We start from the raw sequence: 23632 nt of genomic DNA on the forward strand, positions 1-23632 counted from the left end.
CAAAGGGACAGTGAGCATTGAAAAAAGGGAGTGTGGTTTCAAAAATAAGGGGCATGGCCACACAATAGTATCCCGCCGGAATCCCGATAGCTGACAATGGAAACAGCTGGAATACCGGCGCACAGAGGCTATTCCCACTCATGGGTGTTTATGACACCCATAGAGTGAGAATAGAACCTGTGGCTAGCGTTGTGAGTCACTGAGCCTGCAAGGGGAATCAAAATGCTCACCTAGATGCTGGCATTCTGGCAGCCGGGAAGCTGCTGTCGGGATCTTGACAGCTGGCATCCTGCCCGCCGGTAATTCGTATGTATTCCACATTGTCTATAGTAGGATGGTATCTAATATGGAGGAGGCTACATACAGCATACCTCCCAACTTCTATAGAGGGGAACTTGGGACACCCTCGCACGGTGAAGCTGCGCCCGTATGAAAAGGGGCTCGGTTTATGGAAAATGGGTTGTGGCTTCACTGGAGTACTGCGATCGCGAGCCACGCACCCACATTTAGTCACTATGGGGGCATGGCCAGCGCTCTGTGAGCTGCTGACATGCCCCCCAGTCCCTCTCGTCTCCGAGAATAGATACTGTGTGCATGCGCACAGCGTCTATTTACAGCTGCTCTGCTACGCAGGGCAGCGAGTGACAGGAGCCTCCCAATGCCCCCCTCCCACCGCAGGACACTGCGGCCCGTGGGTGGGACAGAGAAAATCGGGACAGTTGGGAGGTATGCATACAGTACAAGTGTAAACCTCCCTGCATGCAGTAGCAGATGCTGCATTCTCTGCCTGAGCAGGGAAATGAGGACTGGCAGCCATGGATTTTATCCTCAGTCAGCCCCCAGACAGGGATGTTAATAAGTTGCAGGACAACCCCCCCTTGGGTGAGTGGTGGGCAGGAGGAGGGAGGTAAGATGGCAGGAGGAGGGGGGGTAAGATGGCACCAGAGAGTGCTGTGTTTTTACTACTCCCTCCCCCCCACCCCACACAATAACACACATACTACACACACAGTCACACACACACAAACACCCTGTTTTCCCCCTCTCCTGCTTACAGTACCTCAAAATCAGCAGAGTACTGCATTCTGTCCTGTCCTCTCAAGCTGGAACCCTGTTCCGTGTGGCTCCGCCCCCTCCTCGCCGTTAAGCCCCGCCCCCTTTTCTGCCGAACACAGCGGCTGTCAAGTGAGAGAGGAGGACTGGAGGTCAAATTGAAGCTGCCTGCTGCCAGCGCCGGTGCCTGTCACACAGGCGCAGCAGCAGCAGCAGCAGCAGGGGGCCCAGCCGCAGCAGCGGGGATGCAGGGCAGGTACAGCACCTCTCTAGCCCTGGCGCCTACCTGCACTGCATCCCTTTGCTGAGCGGTAAACTCCGGGCCTGTATACAGGGACACAGATTAAGATAACAAATATCTGTGGCAAAATATTATAAATAGCCACATTCTTGGCATATGTAATGCCTGTTTAATGTCCTCAGTACAGAAACAAGGGCAGACTGCCAAGAACTCTATATAGCAACATTTGTTGCCAGTCTCTGTACATAAAGCAATACAAATTTGAAACTAATTGTTGCCAGTTTAATAAAGTGAGTAGACACATTACAAACACCAAGGCTGTGAGTGAAACATCAACTCTATATTCACTCCTCCTTTTCCTTTTTTAATAATTCATTGAGACTAACACGAATTATATTTAATACCTCATACAATAAATCATTTGGGTATGGGTACAGTTACGTAGTGCGCATAGAAATCCATGGCAAGGATAATAATATTTATAAGAGACATATATAAACATTTGGAGCTTTAAACATTTATACTCATCATAAGAGTATATTGATTATATGAGAAATAACAGGCGGCACACGATTTGGTTTTAACAATAATTTTATTTGTACACAAGACAGAAATCTGTCTAATAAAGATTTTCTTTTCTTCACGTTTTTCTATTTCTATATTGTTTTTAAATATTTCGCTTTGTATGGTCAAATATCTAGGCCATAATAATACTGCATGTGGAACTAAAGTAAAGGAAGTATTCCACGTGGGTATTGGTTATTTATGTTTGAAAATATATATTCAGTAACAAATGTATTAAATTATTAAACATCACAGACATACACTTGTGAGTGGGATAGAGTGCACCCAAACAAACTGATCCCTGTTACAATTCTTTTCTTCTGTATATAATTATGCTGCCCATGTCCGTTATATTAAGGACTGGTTGCATCATGAGCAAACATATACTGACACATCCTTGGAACAACAGTTCATTCCTACACTATCACTGGCAGCTTTTTTGCACACTAAGGATACAGAATTACCTCTAGATTTGACCAACAACCCTCTTCTTCTTACCACTAGAAAAGTATGGTTGCTGTTACGACATCAATATAAAATTCACCAAAACTTCTCCATACATCTACCCTTTTTACAGAATCCAAACTTCCAATATGGTAAAGCTGCTCATCCATTCTTTGTATGGAATTCAGAAGGACTTTATAGAGTAGGCCAACTGATTAATTCTGATTCTCATAAACCGCTTTCGTACTCAGATGCAGTGACTAAATTTACATTTCTCGGTCCTCACAACTTTATATTTTTCCAAGATCAACATTATGCTAACCAGATCTCTAAACTAATCCCGGAGGGTGATTGGGGCAACCCTCTGGATGACATGTTGCTAAAATCACCTTTATCTAAAGGGGCTATTTCCTCTTATTATAATTGTCTTAGAACCTCACTGGAACACTCTTCCCTCAAAACTAGTATTGCTAATTAAATACACAAAAAGAAAAATGGGATAGAACCTGCTGTAGGCGCAAAGTGTGGATGACGATTGTGTTTCGCCGTGGGGTCAATGTCCTAAGGTATAGGTGAGAGAGTCCTTTGCTGTTCCTAAAACATGTCCCTCGTGTGAAACGTTCTTTTCCCTCAATCGATGTTACATGTGGAGAGAACACAAAATGTATACAAGGGTTCAAAAGGGATTTCTCCCAATGCAGTTAGTTTCAAGTGAAGGTGACTTCTCCCGGACTCTCTGGACTATGGTGAAGCGGGGAAATGTGAAGATATCCGTAAGGGTTCACCCTGGTGCTTCAAGGTAGACGTGGCCCCTCACATGTGTGCTTACTTTCATACATATGGAAAAAACCTATAAAGGTTTCTTTATAGCCCCTTAAACGATATTCTTGGTACTAAAGGTGGGTGTACCCCAAACATTCACATGCAGATACTTCTGAAGGATGCTCACATCCAGGCTTACTTCAGAAGGCGCCGTACTTTCATGTAACGGTATCTTTATCTCAGCAGGCTGGATGATCGTCCTCATTCACTCCCTTGCTTCGTATTTAGGCTCGGTATAAAGCACAGAAACGAAGGGGTGTGTGAGGTTTCATACACATTTATTGTAAAAAAATCAATATGGATCAATAAAAACAAATTCTGGATTGTATACCACAACAGACAATCTCATGGATGTTTTTTCAGCAAAGTCCAATAGTGAGAAAAAATGATGTTAACCCGGGGTATCTCACCGTTTTCCTGCTGATAGAGATGATTGGAGTGGTACCTCAAATCCTCACATGCTCCAACGCGTTTCGACTAATGAGTCTTTTTCAAGGTGCCAAAACATCCATGAGATTGTCTGTTGTGGTATACAATCCAGAATTTGTTTTTATTGATCCATATTGATTTTTTTTACAATAAATGTGTATGAAACCTCACACACCCCTTCGTTTCTGTGCTTTATACCGAGCCTAAATACGAAGCAAGGGAGTGAATGAGGACGATCATCCAGCCTGCTGAGATAAAGATACCGTTACATGAAAGTACGGCGCCTTCTGAAGTAAGCCTGGATGTGAGCATCCTTCAGAAGTATCTGCATGTGAATGTTTGGGGTACACCCACCTTTAGTACCAATAATATCGTTTAAGGGGCTATAAAGAAACCTTTATAGGTTTTTTCCATATGTATGAAAGTAAGCACACATGTGAGGGGCCACGTCTACCTTGAAGCACCAGGGTGAACCCTTACGGATATCTTCACATTTCCCCGCTTCACCATAGTCCAGAGAGTCCGGGAGAAGTCACCTTCACTTGAAACTAACTGCATTGGGAGAAATCCCTTTTGAACCCTTGTATACATTTTGTGTTCTCTCCACATGTAACATCGATTGAGGGAAAAGAACGTTCACACGAGGGACATGTTTTAGGAACAGCAAAGGACTCTCTCACCTATACCTTTGGACATTGACCCCACTGCGAAACACCATCGTCATCCACACTTTGCGCCTACAGCAGGTTCTATCCCATTTTTCTTTTTGTGTATTTAATTTTGTACAGGTGTGTGGTGACACATCAGGATAAGACCTTACGCTGGGCAGCATAGAGAGTGCGCAGGAACCTACCTCACCCTCCCATTTTCATAGTATTGCTAATTGGTTGGAACATTTCCCATCCCTTACGGTAGACACTTTGTTAAAAATGTTACAGACCTCGATTGCCACATTCCCAGCGGCTAAATATACAGAGATGTACCTTAATATTTTTCATCGCTCTTATATTTCACCGCATAGGGGTCATATAATGGGCCTCCTGGACAATCCTTGTTGCCCTAAGTGTGGACATCAGCCTGCTGACCTTTACCACTGTTTTTGGGCGTGTCCTTCTTTAGGACAATTTTGGCTAATGGTATGGCGTTTTGCCTCTCAACATCTAGTAAATTATATTCCCCATACACCTGAATGGGCAATCTTTGGTCTACTACCACCAAACATTCGAGTACCCAAACTGGTTAAGAAATTATTATTAGCAATATCATCTGCAGCCCGTAAATCAATTTTACATATGTGGATACAAAGCTCAGTACCAACTTTGGATATGTTTACAGATAAACCGTTTTTTATTTGTCACATGGATTGGTTGGAGGCTTCTCTCCAAAAAGAATCCCACACTGAAAGTTTTTTTGCTACTTGGGAGAGTTTTATTGAGGTGCTTCCTATATCCACTAAAGAAGCCATTCTTAAATGCTTCCGTGACACCATATGGTATGAAACTCGTGTTTTCCTCCAAGATCCCCCTATCACTATTTGACGAGTTTGATTGAATGTCCGTGGTCTTTGACCCCTCTTATCACACATACATTTACTCTATTTATTTCTGCTTCTCATTTGTATAATATATTATATGCATAATATTTACAATTTCTGATCCATCTTCTCTGCATATACTGTATTGCGCTCTCTGATGTACTTTACTCTTGTGTTTAGTGGAATCATACTCATACAAATGTATTTGTTGTACTTTACTTTTATTGCTTCAATCAAAAGAAAAGTAAAAAAAAAAAAAGTTTATGCCTGAAATAGTAGCAATATCTAGGCACCCTGAATTATCCCATTAGGATACATAAGTTGATACACTTTTGTTTCTAAACCAAGTGAAACAGTATTAATTTACAGTGCTCTACTGTGAAACAATCCAAATATATACAGGGGTGGTCTTCAGTATGCCGACTGACAGGATCCTGGCGCACAGTATACCGGCGCCGGAATCCCGACAGCCGGCATACCGACACTTATTCTCCCTCGTCCACGACCCCCCTGGAGGGAGAATAAAATAGCGTAGCGCGCCACCGTGCCCACAAGGGGCTCATTTGCGCTCGCCACACTGTCGGTAAGCCGGAGGTCGGGCTCCCGGCGCCAGTATGCTGGTCGCCGGGAGCCCGACCGCAGGCATACCATACTGAACCCATATACAGACCTAAAGTGTTCTACTGTGAAACTATTCACACATAATTATACAGATTAAACTAAAACTTGGGAAATATAATTCTTAAGCATTTCCCAGGTGGCAGATTTGAATTGTACCTGCCATACCTAAAATGTATCAATTATTACATAGGACAAGAAAAAGCCTAATTAATATAAATATCCCAGTTTTATTGAAATAAAAAAAAAAAAAAAAAAATATATATATATATATATATATTTATTCAAACATGCAGAAGTAGGCAGACACTGTCCGACCTACTTTTGTGACATCACAAGTTGGAGAGGAGGTGGCTGCTCTCAAAAAAAAGTTAGGTGGTTGGCTGGTCTGATGAAAAAGTTGGTTACGTGTGTAGCGTTTTATTTGGACACACAAGTTGGATGGTTGGTGAGTAAGATGGTTGGAGGAAAGTTGGGGCCTAATTCAGACCTGATTGCAGCAGCAAAATTGTTCTATAATGGGCAAAACCGTGGGCCTAATTCAGACTTGATCGCAGTTCAATGCGTTTGCAAGCTTGTGAACGCAATGCAAGAGTGCACACTCACACCCACAATGCACAAGAGCACAAAAATATGCAGCAATGTACAAAAGAGGTGTCTATCATTTTTCTTCATATGGGAGCAATGCGTTTGCAAGACTGCTATTTACATCGCTAGCAGCATGAAGCTTGTGCGTTGCATTCGCTAGCTTGCAAATGATCACACAATGTTTTTTTTTTTACAATAACAATTACCCAAATGATTTGAAATGTGATTGAACAATTAAGTGTTCAAACATTGCAAAACTAAGAGTTTGACAACCTAATTGTCCAATAACATTCAGCAATTAAGGCATCCTATTTGGACAATACCCAGTTGTTATTTTTTAATAAAATCTGTTATTAAAAACAATATGTTATTTTTGTTAAGTTTTTTTTAATCCGTAAATGTATGACATACATTATCTAAATATTTGTTTGTTTGTTTTTTTGCATATATGCCTCATCTTTTTGTAAGTGTAAGCTTCTGTATGAGGGGAGTCACCAGACGCAGCAACTCCTGGAAGGTGTCGTCATCCATGCGCAGGAAGTTGCGATAGTCATCTGGGTTGTTTTCCCTGATCTCACCCAGTAGGGACATGTAGGAGCAAGTAGGCCGCTTAAGCAGCCACTCCTTGGTCCAGCAAGATCTCTCCCTCCGCCTTTGCTGGGCCCTCTCCCTGTCTGCCCTCACCTTCAGCACAGAGTAGCACATGAGAGCCTGATAGCGAGTAGAATCCATCTCTACACACACACACACACACACACACACACACACACACACACACACACACACACACACACACACACACACACACACACACACACACACTATAGAAACACCTTGTAATGCCAGGCAGAACAAAGCAGTGCACGGTAGCTAGCAATGTGGAACGTGCAGCAGGTATAAACCAAACTTCTCTAGTCACAGAGCAAACAGGAGTGCATAGACTATAAAATGGCTGCTTATTTATATATATCCCCCATATAGGCAAGCCCACTATTTAAATTTTTCTTAATCTGGCAGATAAATCTGGTGTGCTTTTGGGCAGCATGAGATGAGCTCGAATTCGATCATACGGTACCAGTCGATTTCTGGTTGTAAGGGGCATGAGATAAATCTCAGGATTGTATGCGCATCGAATGCAGTAAAAATGCACTTTGAGATTTGTCTCAAGGTGATCTTCAAGGGAAATCGGGCCTGATCTCACGTCGAAAGCAATCGCACAAGTGTATGGCCAGCATAACACTTACAAAGTGGTGATTCATCTCAACATATATGATATTGACCTTTAAAAAAAAAAACCAAGACAATATTTGGATGATATTTTTTTTAATGAAAATTAAACTTAAACATAAAAAATTTGAATTTAACATTAAAAATTAACAAAAAATATTAAGTAAAAAATACATTTCTTCCAGGAGGCCTAATGTATGCTGTTGCATCAGGGATATCCGAATTGGACATTAGGATCTCCAACCTCAGCATCTGTAAAGAATGTTTGAACAATTATTAAAATAATTTTCAGTCATTATGCAATAAAGTAGCAATGTACCAAACACACTTCAACAACTCACTGTCTAGGTCAGGGATGGAGAATTTTTGGTCCTTCAGCTGTTGTTGCTCGACACATACCAGCATGGCCTGCAACAATTTTAGCATGGACAAATGGATAAACAGTTGCAGGACATGCTGGGATGTGTAGTTCAACAGCAGCTGGATGGCCACAGGTTGTATACATATGTTGTAGTCTATTTATACTTTTTAATTTTAAATTAAAAATCTATGGGGAAAAAAAAACTTACTCTCCACCATAGGCCCATACCCCTCCTCCTCCTCCTCCTCCTCCTCCTCCTCCTCATCATCATCATCATCATCACCACCACCACCACCACCACCACCACCAATGGTGGTATGCCCACAGTGCGAACTCCAAACTCAGCATCTGAAAAAGATGTTTACATTTTTTTGTAAAAATATATCACTTATGCAAGATAGTAAAAATGTACACAACACACTTTAATACCTCACTCCCTAGGTCAGGCATGTTGAACCTTTGGCTATCCAGCTGAGCTGGAACTATACAGCCCAGCATGCCCTTCAAGAGTTAAGCAATTTGGCCATGCACAAACTGTAGCAGGGCATGCTGGGATGTGTCGTTCTACAACAGCTGGAGGACCAAAGTTTCAACATCACTGGTCTAGGTCCAGGGTCATCAAACTGCGGCTCCCAATCTGTTGTTTAACTACACATTCCAGCATGCCCTGCAAAAGTTTACACTTTTCCAAATTGCACAAGTGTTGCAAGGCATGCTGGGCTGTATAGTTCCACTGCAGCTGGATAGCCAAAGGTTGAAGACACACGTTGAACTATCTGTATAAAGGCAAAAAAAGGCAAATTAAAAAAATAAACTTAATCTCCTCCATTGGCCCATCCTCCTCCTCCTCCTCTTCCTCCTCCTCCTCCTCTTCTTCCACACTGGCGGGAGGTTGAGGGGGAGAGGGTGGATGAATGGGGCGGGAGGTTTAGGGGGAGAAGGTGGTTGAATGGTGGAGGGTGGTTGAGGGTGAGAGGGTGGTTGAATGGGGGCGGGAGGTTTAGGGGGAGAGGGTGGATGAATGGGGGAGGGTTATTGAGGAGGAGAGGGTGGTTGAAAGGGGGCGGGAGATTGAGGGGAGAGGGTGGATGAATGTGGGAGGGTGCTTGAGGGAGAGAGGGTGGTTGAATGGGGGCGGGAGGTTGAGGGGGAGAGGGCGGTTGAATGGGGGAGGGTGGTTGACGGAGAGAGGGTGGTTGAGAGGGTGGGGGAGGCTGCTGTCTCCAATTTCTTCTTTCGGCTCTTCCTAAGGAGAGAGGAACACAGTTTATGTGTTTGAAATAGGTTTTTTTTTTTAACACAAAACAATCCCTACTCAGTATTAAACATGAAGTCTATTTTTTCTGGCAGAAAATAACATAAACAAACTTGATTATACTACAAATAAGATCAACATTATGTCTGGTTTGCTAATGTTTGTACTTTTCTCAATATACAACCCACACACATACTCAATACATCCAGACAAACATCTATTCCTACCAACATACATTTCCCAGATCTTCAGGCTAAACAACATACACACACTTACGGATACAAACTTTACAAAACTTAGAGATGCAAACACACTCATGTGCACACCAATGCTACAGTATGCATTACTTACGTTCACAAATTTGCTGGCGTAACTCCACCAGCAAACGGGGCTGTCTGCGGTGGAGGTCCGACCACCGCCGCTCGAGCTGTACTATGCTCTGCCTGCTGTGGAGGTTCGTCCGCAGCTTTTGGCGGACCACCGCGTAGGCCGCACACTTTCGGGCAATGGGCACATATGGGCCTGTGCAGCCTACGTGGCGATCCATCACTGCTGTGAGGATCCGCAGCTCCCTCATGGTGTTTTCTGCAGCTGGCATGGTGCCAATGTTGTATTAATCATAAGTGCGAATATTTATACTTTCTGCCTGCTGTTGATTGGCCGCCAGCTGTGATGCTCAGAAATACAAATAAGCTTTATTGCTAATAATACACATTAACAGTATGGTCCGTACTCTCAGTTGCGGACGCAATTAAGAGTGTATGCATAGGTAATTTTTAACAAACTTACCCTTCATTTTTGCTCCTCACTCAACTAAACATTGCATGATTGTTGTGTAGTTTGTTTTTAAGAAAATAAAACACTTAATAGTAATACACATAAGGGCATCACAATCAAAAAAATATGCTGCTGCATTTTTTAAAAGCTTTTAAAATAACATTGTAATGTGTCCAAAAAACATTACATCATTGTTATAAACCACATATATGTTGACAACACAACACTACTGGTATCCATTAACTAATGACATGCTTATTTTCGATTAGACAAACATTACAATATGTTTTATATTCAAACACTAACATTAATGTAATTGTTTTTCAATTAAAAAACACCTGTAATAATGTTTGTATGCAACTCCAAATCTGCCTACAATTTGTTAAGGCATTTAAAATTATTTATACAAACCTAAATATGTTATACATTTTTCAAAAAAGCATTTTTGAACTCCAATAAACACTTGTCTGATGTGCTCATAACTCAAACATACCTGATTCTTAACCTAAGGGCACGTCCCCGCTGGGCCTCAGAGCCCCGCCTCCATGTCCGGCCAACCCCAGTCTCCTCATACTCTGAGGCCAATACCTCATTTTGAGGCAGCTCCACACGCCTCCTTACAGCAATGTTGTGGAGGAGTGCACACAGGACCACAAGTTTACTTACTATTTGCAGTGAGTACATGAGGTCACCACCAGTGCGGTGGAGCACACGGAAGTGCCCTTTTAGGACCCCAATTGTGCGCTCCACCAGCTGCCTAGTGGCTGTAAGGGCGGAATTAAATGCCGATTGTGGCCCTGGTGTTGGTGTGCTGTAAGGAGTCATGAGACAGGGGGTGCAAGGATATCCACGAAACACAAAACAAAAACACAATACAATAATAAGCCACAAATATGGGATACAAATAAAATCCCCCCCAAAAAAACCTTTACTACATGATGCGCATCAAACTCACCCAATATCCACGCGTCTTGTCCTTCCAACAAACTTAATCTTTGCCATATCCCTGATTGCCTAATCATGTGGGAATCATGGGCACTTCCTGGGTACTGGGCATTCAGGGAAAAGATCTGGAGAGATGGGCCACAAACAACCATCACATTCAAAGAGTGGAACATTTTTCGGTTCCTATAGATTTCTTCATTATGTGTTGGTGGCACAAGTGGAACGTGTGTCCCATCCACTACCCCAATAACGTGTGGGAAGCGACTACCCCTTCACGGAATTGCCGCTTCACCACAGCTAGGGACCCCACATCCAATGGCATTGAAATTAACTGCTTCGTTCTTTTCAAGAATTCAGCAATTACGCGCCTCAGGATCCTTGAAAATGCTGCCTGGGAGACACCTACCAGGACTCCAACCACATGTTGGTAGGACAATGAGGCGCAGAAATGTAAGACAGCAAGAAATTGTGTCAGTGGTGGAATTGCTGTAGGATATCGTATTGAACCCTCCAGATCACTCTCTTATTGAGAAAGTATCTAGGATGACATGAGGGAGCAGCCTATAGCGCCGCACCACCTCGTCATCTGGCATTCCAAAAAGACTAACAAGGGAATGAAAGATACGTGGCCTTGAGCGCCTCCTTGGCCTTCGAGGATGAGGGGCAGGTTGGGGTTGGCTGAACAAAGCCACCAGGTATGTTGCCTCTGACAACTGAAATACAAATTTTTAAGAATATACATTCAAAATACAATTTTATGACCCAAACATTTTTAGCAAACTTTTTTCGGAACTAAAAATGCACTTAAAGATGTGGTATAATCCATATGTAAATTGTGGCCAACAGGAAGAAAGAAACAAAAATAAAATAATGAACAACAATCAATACAAGTAAATAAAAAAAAAACCCATAACAACACAATGAGCATGCATAAACTTACCACAAAAAACAGCCACATAGAACAAAAACAGTACAACAAACCCACACCTCACAACAACAGCACAGAGCACCCAACATACAGATACTTACCCACAGATAGATACGCAGAAGGAAAGGGCAAAAGGCCACCAAAATAAAAAAAGGCTAATCTGCCACAAAAACTGAAAGAAAATGCTGCCAACTGAAACAAACAAAAAAGCATAAGAAACAAACAATATAAAACCCACACATCACCACAACATCACACAGCAACCAACATGCATATACTTACTATACTGTAGCAAACTGGAAACCAAAATGTATTACAACAAAAGGAACAGTCAGTTCAACCCCAAAACAAACATCATTCAAGAGAAAACAACACAAACTAACACAATAACCACAAAAACACACATTACTTGTGCAACATGCAGTGCGTATGCAACACACCAGGGACGTGTTGCAAACACATGCAGTGCTGTGCACATGCACAAAATATCAAAATACAACATACCAACAAACTGCAATACCAAAATACGACAACCACGAACCTGTATAACACATTACATTGGCATTACTCCAAGAAAACAATACACATTTCTATAGACAACACAAACACCCACTACTTACCTCCACTCTGCACTCTCCAGACTCCACTCCACTCCACAAAACAACATACTCTCCTCTCTACAACTACACAATCCAAACACCCACAATCCACGGATGCCTAGAACATGCTTAAATAGTATTAGCAATCAAAGCAAATAACGTCCTGTGTATGCATCACCTGTGCTGATTTGCGCAAAGCACCTATAAAACACCCTACAAACCATACGCACATGCTGCCAGCATCATGGAGCATCAGAGCCAGCCCTAGGCATAGGCAAACTAGGCAATTGCCTAGCGCATTTGGAATGTCATGGGGCACAAGCAGCTTCTGCTGATTAAAATGATATGCAGCATGCCTATATTCTGTGTGTGACTGCAGCTATATCTGCATATTAAATGCTATGTTACAGAGTATTCCTGGAAATCACTGTAACGTAGCATTTCGTATGCAGATACAGCCACGGTCTAATACAGAATATAGGAATGCAGCATATCATCTTAATCAGCAGAAGCTGCTTCTGCATACTAGTCACACAGCAATGCAAATAAGATGCATTTTCGAGGTGGTCTTCAGTTTGCAGCTGTCGGGATCCCGGAGCACAGTATACCGGCGCCGGAATCCCGACAGCCCGCATACCGGAACTTTTTCTCCCTCTTGGGGGTCCACGACACCCCTGGAGGTAGAATAGATAGTGTGGCACGTGTAGCGTGCCATCATGCCCACAGCATGGCGAACGCAGCGAGCCAGCAAGGGGCTCATTTGCGCTCGCCACACTGTCGGTATGCCGGCAGTCGGGATTCCGACGCCGGTATGCTGGTCGTCGGGAGCCCGGCCGCCGGCATACCCTACTACACCCGCATTTTCGGCATAAAAGGTGCCCAACGTTAGCAGAGCTGGCCTAGAGCTGCCAGCTGACTCATCCCAGGCATCTTCTGCTGCATGGCAAGCAGAGGCAGAGGTCACAGTGTTAGTGACCGTGTGAGTGCTGTGTACAGGTGGGTTGGTTGTGCAATAGTGTTCGGCATATGTGTAAGTAAGTGGCATTATGTGTGTCATGTGTATAAATTAATTAATAATGTGCAGCATATGTGTAAGGGACATTATGTGTGTCATTATGTGTATAAGGGCATTAATAATGTGCGGCATATGTGTAAGGGACATTATATGTATAAGGGCATTAATAAAGGTTGGCATAATGTGTAAGGCGCTTTATGTTTATAAGGACATTAATAATGTGTGTTATATGTGCAAAGAGCATTACTGTGTGGTATTATGTGTATAAAGGCATTACTAATGTGTGGCATTATGTGTATAAGGTGCTCTACTGTGTGGCGTAATGTATAGAAAGGACACTACTGTGTGGTCTAATGTGAATAAAGATCATTATGGTGTGGTGTAATATGAATAATGAGAAATTCAGTGTGATGTAATGTAAATATGGGGCACTACTGTGAGAAGTAACGTATATAAGGTAAAGTTGGACTACTGTATGATGTAATGTGAACAAGGGACACTACCGCATGATATAAAGTGAATAAAGTTGCACTACTGTGTGGCGTAATTTGAATTGGGGGTACTATTGTGTGGCCATGCCCCTTCCCAGCAAGAACATGCCCCTTTCTGGGCTGTGCACCGAATGTGCGCACTGTTCCTATTTAAAATATAGGAGGTAGGAGCACCAAAGGACTGCTATGGGTGAGGGGTGATTATGTTGGGAACGGGATGCAGGGTTAGAGGCAGAACTAGCCGCGGTGCTAGGGGGCACCAGCCAAAATCTTGCATAGGGCATCATATTGGTTAGGGCCGGCTCTGTGGAGCATGCCACAGACCTCGAGCAGGAAATGCAAGAAATATGAGCAGAATATGCAGCAATAAAGGCCAAGCAAGACAGAATCCAACAAAGACTACAGCAGACAGCACAAGAACAAGAAGCTGGCTTTGAAGAGGATAGATGAGAACAACCCAGTAGTGAAGGTCCACCATCTCTGCAACAAAACCAACCTGAAGCTGGTCGGAGTTCCCTGGCTGAGGAAGATGTTGCACAAACTGAGGACGATTCTGGGCCCACTACCCAAACCCATCAATCAGGACCACATAGTGAAGATGAAGAACAAACAAGTTCTCAGGCTAATGCATCGCAGCAAAGGCCAAACAAGAGAAAACGGCAACCACAATTTACCAAGAGGGAGTTGGCCATTCTTGTCCCACAAGCCATTGAAAAAATTCATTATGGCAATAAGAACATGAGCGCAGGGACCAAGGCCCTTATCTGGAGGGAAATCACGGATGCAGTGAATGCGGTGGGGCCAATTGTACGCACACCCCAAGAAGTGAGAAGAGGGTAAGTACATACTGAGGCCCACTCTAAAACATTATTGTCAGCATTGTCTAAGCGGGTAGTTAATTTTTAGATGTAGTGTTGCCTATAGCAACCCGGAAAAAAACATGTAACATTCTACAAGTTGCAGGATAAAAGTGTGGCTTGATGATTGTTTGGTATGTGTTGAAAACATACTTTAGGTACAAATTACATGCATCCTTTTTGGCGACTATGTTTGTGTACAAGTAGACGTTGTCCAAATTAATTTTGGGTATGTTTTTTGTGATTACACTCTGTATACAATTGCAACACTATCTCTCAAATCTGTGGCATGATTTTTTTATTTTATTTTTATTTCCCCCCCCAAACACAAAAACATCTGTGGTTGGGCTGACTTCAAGTTCCTAATAAAGATCAAAAGTTCTTTGCAGTGGAGAGCTTCCAGGGCGACAGGGGGAGGAGCACTACCTGAGACTGTGGAATATACGGACTTTGAGGAGCAAGCCTTGGTCTGTGTGTCATATGGGGAGGTGGCAGGTGTGTCCGAAATGGATACCGAAACACCTGCCCTTTCATGTCCATATGCCTTGGAAGGTAATTGTTTTTAATGTTTAAAAAACTAATCTTAAAAAATGAAGGTTTATGATTTGTACTAACTTAACTTTTGTCTCCTTTTCCAAACACAGCACAGGAGGGCAGCTCACCGAGGCTGAGGAGAGGGGGAGCACCAACAGCTCCACTGTGGGGCCGGAAATCCCTCCATCCTGGCGACCCACCAACACACTCCCCCAACCCAGTCTCCAGGAGCTTCTGGTCCACATGGAGGTGCGTGAGCTGAGATCCACTGTCTGTGAGCTGACCACAAGTGTGCAACAGGTATGTGTGACATCTCCACGAGTATTAGCCAAGGCATGCAGACCATGGCAGCCGTCCTTGGCCAGAGTCTCAGGGAGGCGTCAACACCTGCCCCATCCCCTAGCCCTGCCCAGGAACAAGAATGCACTGGGCAGTCCCCTCGAAGATCCAGGCGCAGACCTCACACACAACAACAACCCCTTCAGCCGGGGAGAAAAAGGGGCAAACAATGATTTCTCTCCAGATGCTTTCCTTGCTTCCTGCGCCCATGTTGTGTTTGTTTGTTGTTGTTTTTTTTTAAATTACAATGGTTTGGGGGTCAAGAATGGCCAAATCACTCCAGGGAAATGTGTTTTGCCATCTACTCTTTTCTTACCCTGGCTGTGATGCATTAGCCTGTGTACTTGACCCACCTTCCTGTTCAGATTGGGATGTTGATTGTTGCATTTCGGTATTGGCCCCATAATCTCCCACAATTTGCCCAACATCTTCCTCAGCCAGGGTACTGACACCAGCCTCTCGTTGATTTTGTTGCAGAGATGGGTGAACCTGACTGCTGGGTACTGTAATCCTCTTTTCGGCACAGCCAGGTGCTAGTTGCTGTGTCTTTTTTTATTTATTTTCCCTGTGTCTTTGTGTTATGATTATTTGTTTGTGTAGTTATAAGTAAAAATCTTTAAACCCCCTTACACTTTGTCCTAAAATGGCGTTTTTATTATTGTTATGCATGATGAAGGTTTTTTGTTTTTAAAACAACAAAAAAATTAGTTGTTTTGGGGATTTTAAAACAAACATACTAGGGGCTAAATTGACAAAGATGGGAGTTGTATTTAAGGTGGGATGTTGCCCATAGCAACCAAACAGAATTCAGGTATTAACTACTAGAATTTGCTAGATAAATGAGAAGTAGAATCTGAGTGGTTGCTATGGACAACATCCCATCTTAAATAGAGCTCCCAGCTAAGTAAATTTACCCCTATGAATGTAGTACCTGAAGCATTCTTGATGAACATTATAGGTTAACGTGCATTGTGTTGGAAATGTTATAAGAACCACACAACAAATGTATTCCTCAGGAAAACATGGCATGTATATGGGATATATGAATATAGTATGTGTATTTTGAAAGCAAAATTCAGCTTGATACACAGCTTAAATCAATGTGAACACAGAAAGTGGGCCTTTAAAAATTCTGATGTGTGTAATGTGTACAGTTGCTTGACAAACAAAACAACACATGTAGAACATGTGCAATACACTTGTAATACTTTAAAACAAACGTGAGTAGTTTGTGTGTTGTACATATCCAGGGAGTGAAACACTACATACCATTTCAGAGAGAGCTAGAGATGCAATGAGCTGTTGAGGCGTTTGCATTGCAAACAGGTGTGTTTGATTTGCAATTAATTGCTGGGAGAGGCCTGGAAGGACACCTGCGCTGAGCGTTCGGAAGCCGTGCACAGCCCTAGACTCACTCGTCAGCTGCGAATGCCCACTATGCACTGACAGCGACTTGCTTTGCAGCGGTGCTAAAACCACGCATGCAGCCCTTAGCACACTCCCCCACAAGACACCCACTTTCACGCCAGAAGTTTGTGGGCCCCATAGCAACATTTTTTTTTCAAATGTGTTTTTATTACAGCTTGTACAAGAAATGCCAAAGTTGTACATTGTACACGTTTTCTAACATTTTCTTCCTTCCAGTGCAACAGCATAGACATATACAGCGATTTTCATGTTGTAAAAGGATAATGATAACAGTACATATCAATAAAGACAGACCTTGGTTTACAAATACAGTCTCTGTGTTGCTTTTGTTGTGTTTAATCAGTACATAATAAATGATAACAGACTAGAGCCTTATTTAAGTAAGAGAAGTAAAGAGAAATAGAAGGAGAGGGGGGAGGTGGCGATAGAGACAAAGAAGAAAGAAGAGGGGGGGGGGGGTGTAAAGCCATGCGCGTCCGAGTCAATCGTTAAGTTTTAACTTAAGGTGATTGGTGGATCCTGTATGAATATTCTGGTTTCGTACCAAAGGGTCATACGGAAACAGTTATGTATTTGCTGTCTAGTTTCAATGGGTAAAGTATTTATGTAACTTTCCCACACTGAAAATACATTTTTACGTTGGGAATCCTTATGAAGTGTAGTTTCAGTCCATTCAAGTTTAAACATTTGGAACAATTTGTCTTTGAACATAGCAAGAGACGGAGGCGCGGGAGAAATCCATTGTTGTAATATGCATTTTCTGGCTACCGAAGAGACAAACAGCAACAATTTTTTGCATCCAATAGAAATTTTTGGGACGTTTGGCAAGAACCCAAAGATTGCCCACTCTGGGGTCAGAGATAGGAAGTTCACCAAAAGGTCAACTGTAAATTGTCGTATCGTTAACCAGAAACGCTGAATCATGCGGCACTCCCACAGACAGTGATATAAGGTTGCTTCAGGGCAAGGACATTTGGGACATGCAGATGGGCTAGTCATACCAATTAGGTTACATCGGTGGGGAGATAAATACCCTCTATAAAATATTTAAAAAAACATGTCCTTATAGGATGTGGCTGAAATTGTTTTGATAGAGTACAATAGAGTTTTCAAAATATCCTTTTCCTTTAAGTTGGGGAAATGTGTGTGCCATTTAGTGATGCCCGTTTGGAATTGACCAGTATGATGGGGTATTCTTAATATTTTGTAAAAATAAGTTATGGCTTTTGCAGAATAACTCACATTTAGAGAGGCGTCATCGAGTGGATTACTCCAGTAATCCTCGCCTAAAAAATTTATAACTTTGTTAGTGTAATGTTGCGCCTGGAGAAAGGCTAAATTACACATTGGCAAAAAATCGTAACAAGATTTAGCTTGTACATAGGTGAGAGGCTTTTTTGTTACCAAATTTGCGAGGTGCCTAACTGAACGCATTCCCTGTTCATGCCACAATCTAAATGGTTGGGTTGCCAGGCCATGTTGAAAGTTACCATTACCTAAGAAGGGAAGATGTAAAGAATATAAAGTGTGGAGTTTAGCTTTGTTACGTATTGTGTGCCATCTTGACCATGTCGACATTAGCAAGGGATTTTCCAACAAATGCACAGGAATTTCATGTTTAGGTAAATGTAAAAAGCAGGTCAAATCTAGATAAAAAAGAAATTGCTTTTCAAGCGTATCATTTGCGTATTGATCCCTCTTATGGAGCCAATCCTTGATGTATCCACAAGTGGCTGCTTGGTTATATAATTTAATATTAGGGAAATTTATTCCTCCTTGCTCCCTAGTCTTTTGTAATATTTTTAGGCTAATTCTTGGTCTTTTCTTGGACCAGATAAATTTTCGGAAAAGTTCCACGATTTTTCTTTCATCGGATAAAGTGAGTGTGAGCGGGAGAACTTGCAACGGGTATAATAACTTTGGAAAAGTAATGAGTTTGATTAACTTAGCTCTACCCAGATACGACAATTGTAGGTGTTGCCACCCCTCTAGTTCTGTATCAATTTTTGCAATGAGTGGGGTTATGTTTGCATACAAGGACGGATTGGGATGGAAAACCAGCCCGGGAAATTTATTGAAGCAGCCCCAATGGGCGTGCGATCTGATGAGGGGGTGGGGTCTGTTGAAGGGGGTGGGATCGCTCCTCATAGGGCCTGATTGTACACACAATTGCGGCCTTCTTTGCGTCTTTTGCTGCAGTTGTGTCTGACACTAGGGGTGGATTGGGAACTAAAAATGGCCCTGCAAATTTTGGAGTAGATGGACATGGGTGGATTGACATGGGTAGCACAAGAGGTAAAACATAGCGTGTAGCTATGGCAGCATCACTGGATGGCAGAGTTGCTGTACTGCAGAGATGGAATAACAGAATGAATGGGGACAATGCAGTGTACTGAGTGCGGTCAGCTGCCTATCATGTGGGAGGTGGGGCCACATGACAACACATAAAACAGGCCCCACACACATGTCGGCCTACCAGGAATCTTCCTGATGAGCCCAATGGCCAATCCGCCCCTGTTTGTATAATACAAGTTATGAATATTTTTGGTCAGGTTAATCCCCAAGTATTGTACCTGGGAAGAGGTCCATCGTAATCCTCCAAAGGAATTAGTTGGTGCATAGGGGCAATTGCCTAGGGCCATTGCCGTTGACTTAGATAGGTTGAGCCTAAATCCTGAAATTGAGCCAAAAATACTCAAGCGTATCAAACAAATGTTTCAAGCTAACCTCAGGATTAGAGATGAAGAGCAGTAAATCGTCAGCAAAGGCCTGCAATTTTAACTCCTGATTTCCAATTTTCGCCCCCTGGAAGGTTGTCCAATGTTGCAGATGTCGCAACAAAGGGTCCAATGCCAGGTTGAATAGTAGAGGCAACAGTGGACAACCCTGCAGTGTCCCCCGTTGCATTGGTAAAGGTTTGTCGAGAAGGCCATTGATCAACAATCTAGTGCGGGGTTCTAAGTTGAAATACCTGATCATCTCCACAAAGGTATTTCCAAAGTCTCTATAATTCAGCACTCTGAACAGGTATTCCCATAAGACTTTGTCAAAGGCCTTCTCGGCATCTAAACTTAATATTACAGTAGATGAAGCCCTATTTGCTGGTGAAGAGGCTAACACCGCTATAGCCGAACGAATTCCCAAGACAAAGTGACGACCCATTGTGAAGCCCAATTGGTGTGGCGTAAGGAGAGATGGCATTAAAGCTTGTAGTCTGGTAGCTAAAATTCTAGCTAGAACCTTATAGTCCTGATTCAACAGTGCGATTGGTCTATAAGATTCCATGAGAGAGACGTCTTTACCTGGTTTAGGTATTAATAATGTTATAGCTTCATTAAATGACGGAAAGAAAACCTTGTTTGCGAAAATCTGTTGGAATAAAGTGGTAAATGCTGGGAGTATCTCAGTTTTTAAGATTTTGTAATAATTTGCATTTAAACCGTCTGGGCCCGGTGCTTTATTTAATTTGAGAGAATCAATGGCTGTAAGAATTTCCTGTTCCGTAATTGAGTTATTAAGGCCTTCTCTCTGTTCTGCCGTTAATTTAGGTAGTCCTACATTTTCTAAGACATCAACCACATTCTTTTAGTTAGGATCATTGGATTTATATAAGTCAGTAAAATATGACTCTAGGAGATTTAGTATGTCAGGGTGAGAAGTGAGAGTCGCCCCAGAGCCCTGGTCTAGTAATTTAGTTATATAGCATTTCTTCGTCTGCTGTTTAGCCATAAAGGCCAGAAGTCGACCTGATCTACCACCCCATCGATGATATTGATTTTTCATATATTCAGTCTGAAGTTTTGCCTCCTGTGAAAGAAAAGCTTCCAGTAAACCCTTTTCCTGTAGGTATATAGATTTGTTTTCCTCCGTGGTAGAAAGAAGGTATTGTTGATGTGAGTGACGCTATCTACTGGTTAAAAAATTTAATTGTTCTTTCTTATCTTTATTGCGTTTAGCGACATATGATATGATGTGTCCTCGCATGACTGCTTTCGAGGCTTCCCAAAATAGGACTATATTGTCCCAATGTTGTATGTTGTCATCTACCTGCCAATTAGTTCTCAGATATTTTTGGAAATCTTCGTTTTGTGACAAGTACATCGGAAAGCGCCATAGTTTAGACGTATGAAGGGGATTTCTTCTCTCTATATCACACATTATCGGGGCATGGTCTGAAATGATGATGTTATCTATGAAAGTGTGAGCAACCCTTGTGAATAAGGATTCCTCCAGAAGAATGTAGTCTAATCTCGTAAAAGTATCATGTACGCGCGAGTGGTACGTGTATTCCCTGCTGGAGCCATTTTGGAGTCTCCAGATATCCAACAGAGCATGCTGAGAGCACAAGAGGGAAATGCCTTCTCTATTATGGGGAGGTGGATTAATTGGGGATTTAGAATGATCAAGATGAGCATCGTGTAATGAGTTCATGTCTCCTCCAATAATTAAGTTAGGTGTAGCATGTTGCATTAATAAGTTAGAAATTGATTGAAAGACTGTGAAGTTAGGTGAATTTGGTGCATAGATATTAAGTAGTGTGAATTGTTCCCCATGTATTATTACATTTAGTAAAAGGTATCTGCCTTCAGAGTCAGCGACAGTTTTGGTCACTTAGTAATTAAGGTTCCTGGCAAATAAGATCGCCACTCCTCTTTTTTTTCTTGGAGTAAGAAGCCGAAATACAGTCCCCTAGCCACGGACTTTTTAAAGTGGGATTGTGTTTTTGTCAGCCAATGAGTTTCTTGCAGGAATATTACGTCTGGATGAACGCGTTTTAAGTGTGTCAATACTTTAGATTGTTTGATAGCCGAATTTAAGCCTGCTACATTCCAAGATAAAAGACTAAAGGAATTTGAAGTGATTTGGGGAATCCGCAGATTTGACGTCTGTGTTTGCATCATCCTATACCATGTCCAAAGAAAATCGCACACAAGTTGACTTGAAGAGCACATGTGAATCATCACACCAGAATGAAACAGAGACTCGGACACGCATGGCCTCAACAGTAGGGGGGAAAGAGTAGAAACAGAGAAAGATCAACCAAATCAACAGTAACAATAACAATATTCTATTGAAATTAAGGGCCTCATTCATCACTGTAGGATTAGGCGATCAAAACTATACCAATATTGACTCGCCATTGTGGCATCACTAACCTTAGTAACTTATAACATTGTGAGCTGTCACCCATTTGGGGGCGGATTATTGGCTGGGGTGGATGGAGTGATTTTGAGGCAATCCCTGGCCTGTGTGGGGTCATCAAACATATGTGTTTTGCCATCAGTGGTTACTCTAAGTTTGGCAGGGTACAATACAGTGGACTTAATGTTGTGTTCAAAAAGATGTTTACATATAGGAGTAAATTCTCTACGTTTCTGAGTAACTGCATTAGAAAAATCTTGAAAATTCAGAATTTGAAAATCACGTACTAGGAGAGTACGTCACTTGCGGTAGGCCATTAGAACATTTTCTTTATCCCTATAGTTCAAGAATTTTGCTATAACTGGCCTTGGCCTTGCATCTCGGCTCTCTCTCTCAGGCCCTATGCAGTGTGCTCTTTCAATCATGACTGTACCTAACGAGGTGGGAACGTTTAATATAGATATGATGTCAATGCTAAGGAGATCCATTAAGTCTGTTCCCTTTATGGATTCAGGGATACCCGAGAACCTTAGATTACTACGCTGGGTTCGATTCTCTAAATCTTCTAGTTTAGATTCTCAGCAAATTGTTTGAGTTCAGAGATAGCATCCTCATTGGTACTTGTGCGTTGTTCCACCTCAACCAAACGTTTAGTGTTTGTCTCTAGATGAGTTAAGATAGTGTTAATAGAGGCCTGGATGGCAATAGAGGCCTGGATGGAATGAAAGTGGGGTGCTTTGAACAATTGAGGGTTATTGATTTCTCTGAGTAAGATGGCAAATTTCCAATAATTTTCAGCAGTACCAGCACTATTAATCAGTAATAAGCGGTGATCAGTGTTATGTGCTGTGACAATAGCGGCGTGCAATACACTTTACCTTCTTAATATACTGTTGACAGGAATAAGTATCACACAAACAATTATAAAACAATGAGCTGCAGTAATTTAAGTGAAGATTGTCGTGTGTATATTGGTCCTCCACTTATAACAAAATTACCTAGGCAATAACAGGATTATCTCGTGACACATGCCAAAAGCTAACCTTTATGAGATACACAGTTGAATGATACACGATAGGGCTAAAACTTAGGAGTCTTTTAGGGGACACAGTAGATTGCCCAATCAGACATTGAAGAATACCAGCTGCCAGTGCACTCAGATAAAAAAAAAATGGGGGGAGGGAGGAGAGGGGGGGGGGGGGGGGGGTTTAGCTGGAGACTTGGGTGGGTGGGAGGTACAAAAGAAAGTACGGAGGGAGGAAAAAAAGAAAAAAGATGGTGGGAGGTAAAAATGGGAATACTAATTTGAACAAACTAGGTTACCAAAGGTTGCAGCTGTCAGAGCAGCAGGTACTGGTCAATGTCTCTCCAGGATTCCAACGCTTGACAGTCCCCCACCACCACCACAAACTGTTCAACAGCAAGCCCAGGCAGGGTGTGC

At 42.4% G+C, this 23632-nt stretch overlaps 1 protein-coding gene and 1 long non-coding RNA gene across 2 annotated transcripts in view; both read right to left on the bottom strand.

Annotated features, from left to right (window-relative positions):
* NDUFV2 (NADH:ubiquinone oxidoreductase core subunit V2) overlaps positions 1-1120 on the bottom strand; it is a 131720-nt gene extending 130600 nt beyond the window's left edge. Inside the window, exon 1 of the mRNA XM_063923484.1 lies at positions 1061-1120. Within this exon, the coding sequence (XP_063779554.1) occupies positions 1061-1084 (24 nt within the window). The 5' untranslated portion in view covers positions 1085-1120. The remainder of the gene's footprint in view (positions 1-1060) is intronic.
* Positions 1121-8149: 7029 nt separating this feature from the next.
* The window catches only part of LOC134928126 (uncharacterized), a 57517-nt gene continuing 42034 nt past the window's right edge, over positions 8150-23632 (bottom strand). Inside the window, exon 3 of the long non-coding RNA XR_010177830.1 lies at positions 8150-8229. This is a non-coding gene — a long non-coding RNA (uncharacterized LOC134928126). The remainder of the gene's footprint in view (positions 8230-23632) is intronic.

The sequence above is a fragment of the Pseudophryne corroboree genome, chromosome 5 (assembly GCF_028390025.1).
Source record: "Pseudophryne corroboree isolate aPseCor3 chromosome 5, aPseCor3.hap2, whole genome shotgun sequence".
Lineage (NCBI taxonomy): Eukaryota > Metazoa > Chordata > Amphibia > Anura > Myobatrachidae > Pseudophryne > Pseudophryne corroboree.